The sequence below is a fragment of the Trachemys scripta genome, chromosome 2 (assembly GCF_013100865.1).
Source record: "Trachemys scripta elegans isolate TJP31775 chromosome 2, CAS_Tse_1.0, whole genome shotgun sequence".
Classification (NCBI taxonomy): domain Eukaryota; kingdom Metazoa; phylum Chordata; order Testudines; family Emydidae; genus Trachemys; species Trachemys scripta.
In genome coordinates, this window is record NC_048299.1 from 72,681,037 (window position 1) to 72,690,906 (window position 9,870).

Here is a 9,870-nt window from a genome sequence, read left to right on the forward strand (position 1 = left end):
ATTGTTAGATGCAGATCAAAATGGCAGCCTACTTCCATGACCGAAGAACCTTAGAGGAAAGAAGGAGGGGCAGGGGACAAATGCAAATGCTTGGATTCCCCCTTGTTTTGCACTGTGGTACTAAAAGAGCTTTGTGATATGACCTATGAATTGATTAGACCTATGCCACTTGTGGTTGGTCAGGAGGAATACAGTCCTGGGTCTGCTTCCAGTATAAATTAACGCCTCCCTTTGGGAGGGCAAGATGCCAGAATATATCTAATTAGGTAGGTTTTTGTTTTTCCCTATACTCCAGAAATTGTCTCCTGAGAGGATTGTTAGCCCAAAGACTCATTTATTGTATGCAGTGTCTAAACTTTAATATTGATTCCTATTTCATAAATTAATTCCTTGTAGGGTAAGTACATCACCTAACCATATAAGACGCAGTTACTTTACTGCAAATTAACCTAAAGACACCTGCTCCAAAATTGTCTGCCGTGTGTGTGTTCTTCACCAAGAATAATGAATGGAAGATTTTAAACTGTGGTGAATTTGGATTTAAGAAGCAGGTGGTAACTTTAACAGGAACCCGTTGTTTTGGATAATACATTGGCAATAGGGGTACAGTAAACTAAACTTGCGTTCAGCTCCATTCTTCCCCACAATGTTATTTCCCAAAGCAACACTTTACAAAAATGATGTTCTTCCTTCCTTTATACATGACAAGATAGTGCAGGGATTTACGGTTTTCTAGGATAATTGGGACTCTTTGGAAGAAAAACAAAAAACTAACGAACCAGCTTTGAAGACTTGGAAATAAAGGGCCACTTCATGAAATTCCACCTGAGCCTGATGATTCCTGGGATCCAGTCATTAAATTAGTACCTTGATACTGTATTAGTGCAAACTGAAAGCATCTGAATAAGACCAGCACTAAAACAAAGAAGATTAAATGTTTTACACATTTTAATTTTATCCTGATTAATTACATTAATTTAATCCTAAATTCTGGGCCCCAGGGCTCCACTTGAGTGGCCAGGCTGGGCTCTCTGCTTAAGTGTGTGGATAAGTGCTTCTTCCCCATCACCCCGTGGAATGGCAGCAGACATTCTGCAGCTGTGACTTGTACTGCAATTCTGAGGCTGCAGTAGCTTTTGTGAATTCTGCCAGTGTCAATGACTGGTGAATTCAGTAGCCTCTGCCCTCTCCTCAGCCCCTATGACAACATACAGGGAGCTGCAATGGAGTTGGGCTCCACAGTGTGCAGGGGCGCCCATGTAATATTGTGCTCACGCAAACACTCAGCCATTGGACCCACACCAGATGTATCTGGGGACATCTTTGACTGTGGTTGAGGGGACAGGATGTTCACAATAACATCTTAAAATGCAAATGTACGGCCTAAAAGTCAATGGGAGTTGGGTGCACTCGGGATTGGTTCTGAAGAGACTGCTTGAAACTCCCGCTGCTGTGAATTTACATAGAGTACATCATAAGAATTCCAATCCAATATATCATCAATTAATTAGAAGGACAATATCTAGATTGTAAAAGGGCATGTTCATTAGCCTTGTATAAGTAGTGTTTTCTTACAGGGCTTAACTTCCTGTAGTAGTGATCTTGAAATACTGAGTACTTAAATGATAACCAATTTTAAAAACACCCCCACTTTTTTTTTTTCCCCTCTTAATCTGGAGTAACTTTCATTGCTTAGTCTCTTGCTCTGTGAATCGGAAGTTACTGTGGGCTCTGTGGGTAGAGCAAAGTAGCACACTTTGTTTTTAGGATGAGGAAGTGTCTAGGTTGCTACCTTTCTAAAACCTAGCTAGCCAGTCTAGCAGTGTGAGGAGGAGTACAGCCCAAAAGGGATCTCCCTTCTGTCCAGGGGCAGCCCTAGACTACCTGTCAGCAACTGGCGCCCTAGGCGAACTATGCAATCGGCGCCCCCACGCCCAAGGGCAGATCTAGGCTGAGGTTTTCGGTAAACTGGAAAACATTTTGCCCATTTTTTTTCCTTTTCATGTTTTTTTAAGCTCAGATGCTTAATTATTCGGTTTGTCCGTCTGTCCAACCAATGTTTCTGAGATCAGATAAAATAGAGACACGAAATTTTCAGAATAGATTTGTACACGACAGTTAGCTGATATTTCAGTCCGATTTCAAATAAAAATGCATTAAAAATGTTAATTATAATTTTTATTATTACAAATCCAAAATCATCTATTACACTATCCTGCTTTAACTGCCATTATCACCACATCCAATATAGAAAGAAATAAGAAAGTTCTTCAATGAACTTTAACCTGTATTTACAAAACCCTCTGAATAAAAACCACTCAGTTGCTCTTAAAATGTGACTTCTCTTGCTTTAAGTTTTGAAAATTCAGTCACTAGTTCTTTTAGATCCAGTTTTCCAGCTATTTCATGCTCTATTGACATTGTGGCAAGTCCAACAAGTCTCTCTTGCACCGTTGTTGAACGCAGATATGTTTTTATCAATTTTAACTGAGTCGCTACGTTCCCCACTAGCTACGGAAACTGGCAAAGTTAAAAGAATGCGTAGCGCTATAAAAATGTTTGGAAAATTGTCTGAGTTTATTTTCACAAACTTCAGTACTTCTTCAGGAGTGGAATGTTTCTTAACTTGTCTTGAAAAAGCCTGAAGCTCACTACACAAATCTGTAGCATCGATGTCTTTTGAATTTTCATGAGTCAATGCCGACTCCAGTTTTATACAAAATTATCTTATCTGTTTTATTGTTTTCTTTTGTAAGCTGTGGAGATCATTTAGAAAGCCAAATACTGACTCTAGCTGCTGCATCTGTTGAAATCTTTCATCAACCGAGTGACTAGCAGTATCAAGGACTGCGAAGTACAAAGGTTCAAAGTGAATTTCTTTTGGGTTCTGAATGGGTGTGTCTCGTCCTTCATACGAAAACTGCTGTTTCTTTTGCCGAATACGAACTGGCTCTGGTTCAAATTCTGTCAGAAAGTCTATTTCTTCAGCATGCTCGAGAGAATCTACCAGTGTTCTTTTGAACCCTTCATCACTTCTGAATTCCTCCAGAATATTTTTAGTTTGCTGCAGTTTTTGAATAGCAGAATGTATGTTCATGTTCTTTTCCTGAAGCTGCTTACTGGTGAGGTTAATCTCGAAAAGGATATTATACCACAAAATGAGTGAAGTCTCAAATTTGAACTAGGAAAGGCCATTTGCAAGAGCTTCTGCATCTGAATGTGCCATATTGCCAGATGATCCAATAAAGGTAGTATCATCAGAAATTTCAATTAGGGCATCAAAAATGTTTCCAGGTTCATAGCAAAGAGGCTTCAAAGCATCAGTGCGACTCTCCCATCTTGTCTGACTAAGTGGTTTTACAGTTAGAGAATTCACATGCTGAGTCAGAATCTCCCAACGGCGTGTTGAGCCTGAGAAAAAACACACAAACACGTTGCACCAGGTCAAAGAAACTTGCCTCCAAACAGCATTTAGGAGCAGCATTGACAACCAAATTCAGAGAATGCGCACTGCAAGGAACGAAAAAGGCCCTAGGATTGATTTCCATCATTCTCGTTTGCACACCATTGTCTTTACCCTTCATATTACTCCCATTATCATAGTCTTGGCCACGTAAGTTTTCAACAGATAATGACATTGTTTCAAGCTCTTGTAGAATAGTTTGTCATAAATTCTCCAGTCGTCTCCTTTAGTGGTATGAAACCCAAAAAATGTTCCTTTATGAGCACTTCAGCATTATCTTCATCTGCAGACTTTTCCATATCCACAAAACAAATGATCATCGTCATTTGTTCAACATGACTCACATCTGGTGTACAGTCCAGTATTATTGAAAAGTAGAAGCTGCCCATTCTGCAAAATACAATTTTCTTTTTAATGGCATTTGCTAGGATTTGACAGTTCATTCTGCATATTTTTTCCTAAGTAATGAACCTGTGTTTCATGATCAGTTATTTTACGTAGATGCTCCTTCATGACTGGATCAAACAAAGCGAGGTATTCAACAAATTTTAAAAAGTTTTTCCATTACCTGGATTGTATAATTTTTTTTTCATTTCTACCATGGCCACGGAATGCTAAATTTTGCCCATCAAGAACTCTCACTAAAGCAATCAGACACTCTAATATTTGTTGCCAATATTCTTTTTCTTTGATCACACGTAATTTTTCTTCGATAGTTTTTCCTTTTTTCAATCGTAGTTCAGGTTCTTTCCAATTTTGAAAACATTCCAAATGTTCTGTACTACTTCCATGTGAAGAGAGAATTGAAGATATGTTTTCCCAGTCCTTCAAACCATTTTCAGTAAGTGATGTACCAATTGCGTGATTTCTAAACAACTTGCAGCAAAAGCAAAACACAGAGTCCTTTGACACTGAATATTGTAACCAGTTTCGATGAATTTCTTCCCCATTAATGAGTTTCCTCTTGTAATGCTGAGCAGAGAATTTTTCTTTTATTTCCATCCTTGGGGAAGGGAAATTCATGAGCTTGTTCGGGTCCATGTTCCACAAGAATTTGCCGCACAGTCATCAGATCTGGGCCATGAAGCTGGGTCCCCATACTGTAACTTGTTTGTAGCTTCCTCATCCTTTCTTCCTTCTACTTCATTTACTTCAATTTCTGCGTGTCTCTCTGAAGGTAAATAAATTTTCTCCACTTCCATATCAGTCTGATGCTGTGAGCTGCCTTCATCTAGAAGTAAGTTTCCATCATCTTGAGTTTCCAAACTGCTTTTTTGTGGATGTGAGCTACCCTCATCTCAGAGTAATATACCTTCATCTTGATGTTCCAAACTGCTTCCATATGGATGTGAGCTAACCTCCTCTCCAAGTAAAATTCCTTCATCTGAATGCTGTGAACTGCTTCCATCTTTATTTGGATTAAAGAGAAGATATTTCAGGAAGGATCCCTGCTGTTTTGCTTGGTCCTTTTCCTTCTCGGCCTTTCATTTATAATACTCGGCTCCTGAGGGTTTTCTTTTTCCTCTTTCTGCCATGGGGCATTTGAATATTGTTATGTACTGTGCTCCCAACTGCAAGCATTATAGCGTTAAGGATGGCTGACACACCCACCACATAGTTGGCGATTTAAACCACATTGCAGCCATCCCAACACATCTTTTCACTGCTTAAAGATTCAATGATTAGTAACATACATTCACCTATTAAAACAGTTACAGCATTTACATGGAAACAATGACCTTTTTCGACATGATAACCCGACATCGGTTGTTTGAAAAGTAATCCCCTTCCTCACGGTTACCCACTTGAAGTGTGACATCATCACTTTCATAGTCTATTAAGCATTAATGCTGTTACTTTTATTTTGTGGACCTTATTTATTACACGTGAACCAGTTATATCAAAGAAAAGTTCATAATTATATAGCCCGATAATAACGCTAAGGTTTAATAACGCTTAAAGATACTCACATTTTCGATTTATAATGCTGAAAGAAGTTATTCTTTATTCTTTGGCATCAAAAAAACACAATTTTCCACAGTATTCACTCGATTCTTAACCATCTACCTGCGACATGTGTTAAAATGACTGTTTAACATGTGTCAACTCGTGATATCTCTGCTCCACATGAATTTCCAGCTATGCGACCTTGATGTATATTCGAGTTAGGTGTCACTAGCATTGCAGATCTTGCCGCTGGCGGATGTGTTTAATTGTGGCTGAGTTATTGCTTACCAAAATTGCAGAGTGGGTCATCTTGACCCTCCATCGCAAACTGAAAAAAAAATTCGCTAAAATCTTATTTATTTTTGCAGTAAATAAAAGATTTGGCATATTAATAAATTCTCAGAAATGTAAAGAAATAAATTATAATTCATATTCCCTCTGTACGCACACAAGAATTGAAATAATGACATCTTAGTTATTTTATTTATATTTTTTTAACTGTTTCCACACACACACACCCTCAAATTTGGTACCCCATTTAATTTGCACCCTAGGCAACCGCCTAGTTTGCCTGCATGGACAGGCCGCCTCTGCTTCTGTCACAGGAAAGGGGGCCAGACTGCATGATGGGAGACTTCATCTTGGAAGAGTGACTCCCTTCTCCACCTGACCTCCCCAAAAATGGAGGAGCATAAAACTGTACAAGCATTCTGACTGTGGTTAATTCATATGCAGAACTTTCTTCATGTTTAGAAACTTAATCAAGTGGCTTTTTATTTATTTATTTATTGGGTGTATTGGTATCTGTATTTCTGTTGCCTAAAATATTGATATAATAAAGCCTAATTCTGCTTTCATTTTCACTGTTGGAAATCCATGGACTGCACTGTCTTTAATGGTGTTACTCTGGATTTATTATGATGTAAAGCAGTGGTTCCCAAACTTGTTCCGCCACTTGTGCAGGGAAAGCCCCTGGCGGGCCAGGCCAGTTTGTGTACCTGCCGCGTCCGCAGATTCGGCCGATCGCGGCTCCCAGTGGCCGCGGTTTGCTGCTCTAGGACGATGGGAGCTGCTGGAAGCGGCATGGGCTGAGGGATGTACTGGTTGCCACTTCCAGCAGCTCCCATAGTCCTGGAGCAGCGAACCGCAACCACGGGGAGCCGCGATCCGCCGAACCTGCGGATGCGGCAGGTACACAAACCGGCCCAGCCCGCCAGGGGCTTTCCCTGCACAAGCAGCGGAACAAGTTTGGGAACCACTGATGTAAAGGAAAGCAGAATTTGGCTCAATAGTTGTATTAAAGTACATAAAATTTGACTGTGTTCTTACTAATATCCAGAGTTACAAAGTGAAACAATTAAGATTACATTCAAATGTTGTTTATATTAAGTTTCATAAGCAGCACTTGCCATTATAGTTATAACACTGTTGGGTTATTTTAATTACAGCAGTAGTGAGGATAATTGGGAATTGTATTTCAGCTACATGGTGTGGGGGTGCTCACATGAGAGGCCAACTTCTCCTCACAGTTGCATCAGTGCATCCCCCCCTGAATTCAGTAGGGTTTTCAGATATAACTGAGAGGAGAATTTTTCCCTGTAGTTGTAGCACCTGGCAAGTAGAAGTATGTACTCAATATCAAATGTTGTTTTTTGTTTTGTTTTTTTTTCCTGTCCTGGCCTAGGGTCTATGCTTTAATGGAAGTGCCTTTATTTTGTACCTCATTGCTGCCATTGTAAATGCATCTTCAGTTACCAATGAGCAGAACAGCCACAATTACAACAGCTGGGCAGCTTCTTCAGTGAGTTATTTTAAAAAAATAATTAAACGAATATATTCTATGTATAACAATGTTACATCAAGAATGGAATTTTCAGAAGTGTGCGCTGAAATGGGAATATCTTGTTTTAGGTTTTGTAAATCTACAGAGCTCTCAGCCCCCACCTGTGGCCTTCACCAAGGTCTCAGCCCTCCTCCCTCTCACCCCTCCCCCCCCGCCAGGGCCATGGGGGAGCTGAGAGCAGGGAGCAGGGGCGGGGTTTCAGCCAGAAGAGGCGGGGATGCAGTCGGAAGAGACTAGGCAGGGGCTAGGCTCCACAACGGGAAACATCACCCGCCACCCATGTGGAGGACCTCTTCTCTCTCACCTCCCTGGTGTTTAGTGTTTTATTTCCCTCTTGGCACCTCATAACTAAAGGCCTGTCACTCAATGGGTGTTGCTTTTGTCAGGAACTTGTTTTGTGCTATACAAGTTTCTGTGCTAATTCGGGTCTTTAAGCAGAATGCATTAATGCTCCACAGATCAGTCAGATCATCTGAGATGTCCTGGGACCTCTTCTGATAGCTTTTAGTGCTACTTGCACATAATGCTGTTTAACTGTTAAACCTGGATTATTACTCTGAGAGCTTGTTAAATGTTCCTCCATCCCCTGCTTATTCCTAAAAAAGAGATTTTTAAGAATTCAGTAGTAACAAAATCATCTCCACCCAACATGCTCTCTTAACTAAAAGAAAGCATTCAGGTTTTTGTTCATGAGCAGTTCAGGAAAGATTCAAAACTTCCCAAAACTAAGAATGCAACAACATTCTCATGGTGTTATATATTAACCATATTTTACACCAATTCCTACAATTTGTTTAGTGCTTCTGATTAAACAAAGCTCACCAACAGATGTTATATACTCCTTAGCATCATTATACAGGTGTCTAATCTGAGCCCTAATTCTTCTACCCTTATACATGTTCAGTGGTACTTTGCTCTAGTAGTAAAGGTGACCGAATCAGGCCCATGACAACATATAGAACCAGATACATTGTACCTGTTAACCCTGGTTGGTCCTAAATTTTCATAATTGCTTAACATAAGCTGTCTATTTTAAATAACTTTCAGTGATAACAGAAGCCTTACCATTGGCACTGGGTGGTATTAAAATATATAGAATAGCTGATGTGCAGCTATTCGAGTAATACATAAAAAGTTTAAAGGAGAAGGGGGAAGAAGTATATAATGTAAGAAATTGGGACAAGAACAGTAAAAGCTTGCAAAAGTTAGGTACTGTATTTACAGTAATGGTCTGACTCTGTCACCATATTCACTTTGAGTAGTGCCTTCCTCCATCAATATGGTCCTATTGGAATAATAAAATAAGTTGCTTCTCTTTGTGAGTTAAGTTGGCAGGATCAGATCCTAAATGAGCACCATTTTTATTAATGTAACTATTTCTCTTCTATCGAATCCTTTTCATAAAATTAAAATGCTCTAAAAAGCTACTATTTTTTTCTAATGTTTGTTTTTTCTTTTCCCTCTTTCTGTAGTTCTTCGCCTTTGTGGTTACCTTCTGCTATGCAGGAAATGCCTATTTTAGTTTTATATCTTGGAGATCACGGACCTCACAGTAAATATTTTGTTTAAAAAAAAATGTGGATATAAGATCTCAGGAAGATTGTACTATGTGACCGAAAGGTTGGGGCTTTGTATACTACTTTTCATTAGAATTGATGAGAAAATTATTTAAGCTGTAATTAAAATGGATACTTATTTATAAAATACTATTGCCTTTAGTGAAGACTAACAGATTTTCTCTGTATTGTATGATAAAGTAGTACAAGTAGCAAAATTTCATACTGTCTTTTATCTTTTAAAATTAACATGGTATTTTCCTAGAAATTATATAGCTATAGTAATTAAGCTGCTAATAAAACCTACTCAGATGATGTGCCAATTTTTTCAAATTTAACTATTTTTAAATGTCACGGCTGTACTTTCTGAATAAATGCCACAAAATAAAAAATGAGACTTTGATATTATCTCATTTTTTGTGTGCATGAAAAACTAAGCACAAGAATGCTTTAAAATAAATGTCCTGATTTTGAATGTATTCAACTTTTTTGCGGGGGGGAGAGACCCTTTTCTTTCATTCAGATACTATGCAAAACCCTAATCTTCCCAATTTGTGTATTCCATTCCATCTACAATCACCTTTCTGCTCTCCAACGAGGAGGGCTGCAATAGAGCCTATTAACTGAGCTCCAAATTTAGCCAGAGGGACTGTTGCCTCCAGAAGCTGAGCACATTACCTTTGATAGTGTTCTTGTACCCAACAGGCCTAAGGATCACGAGATGTGGAGCCAAGAACTGAGCCCAGGTCTCTTGGTTTTTTCATTTGGCTTAAGTTGAACATATTGAGTATATCATCGAACACCTACTGAAGATGTTGCCTCTTGTTTGCCAATGGGCACATAAATCTATCCCACCTGCCAAAGGGTCACCTAAATGCTAGTAAATAATATAAATGTGTTCTCTATAGGGTAATCGCCAGAGTGGAGGTGGTAAGCATGAAGAATTCCCTCCAACCTTCCTTTGCCTACCACCAGCATCTCCAAGATGTTAATTTGTAAATTACCCTTTTTTACTTTGTATCTCTCATTTTTTACATATCTTTTGCATTGGTGAAGTAGAA

The 9,870-nt window shown here is 39.0% G+C and overlaps 1 protein-coding gene across 1 annotated transcript in view; it reads left to right on the top strand.

Annotated features, from left to right (window-relative positions):
• Positions 1-9,124, top strand: part of CMTM8 (CKLF like MARVEL transmembrane domain containing 8) — a 57,554-nt gene extending 48,430 nt beyond the window's left edge. The window contains exons 3-4 of the mRNA XM_034760845.1: positions 7,095-7,211; positions 8,726-9,124. Of these exons, the coding sequence (XP_034616736.1) occupies positions 7,095-7,211; positions 8,726-8,809 (201 nt within the window). The 3' untranslated portion in view covers positions 8,810-9,124. The remainder of the gene's footprint in view (positions 1-7,094; positions 7,212-8,725) is intronic.
• Positions 9,125-9,870: the final 746 nt, after the last annotated feature.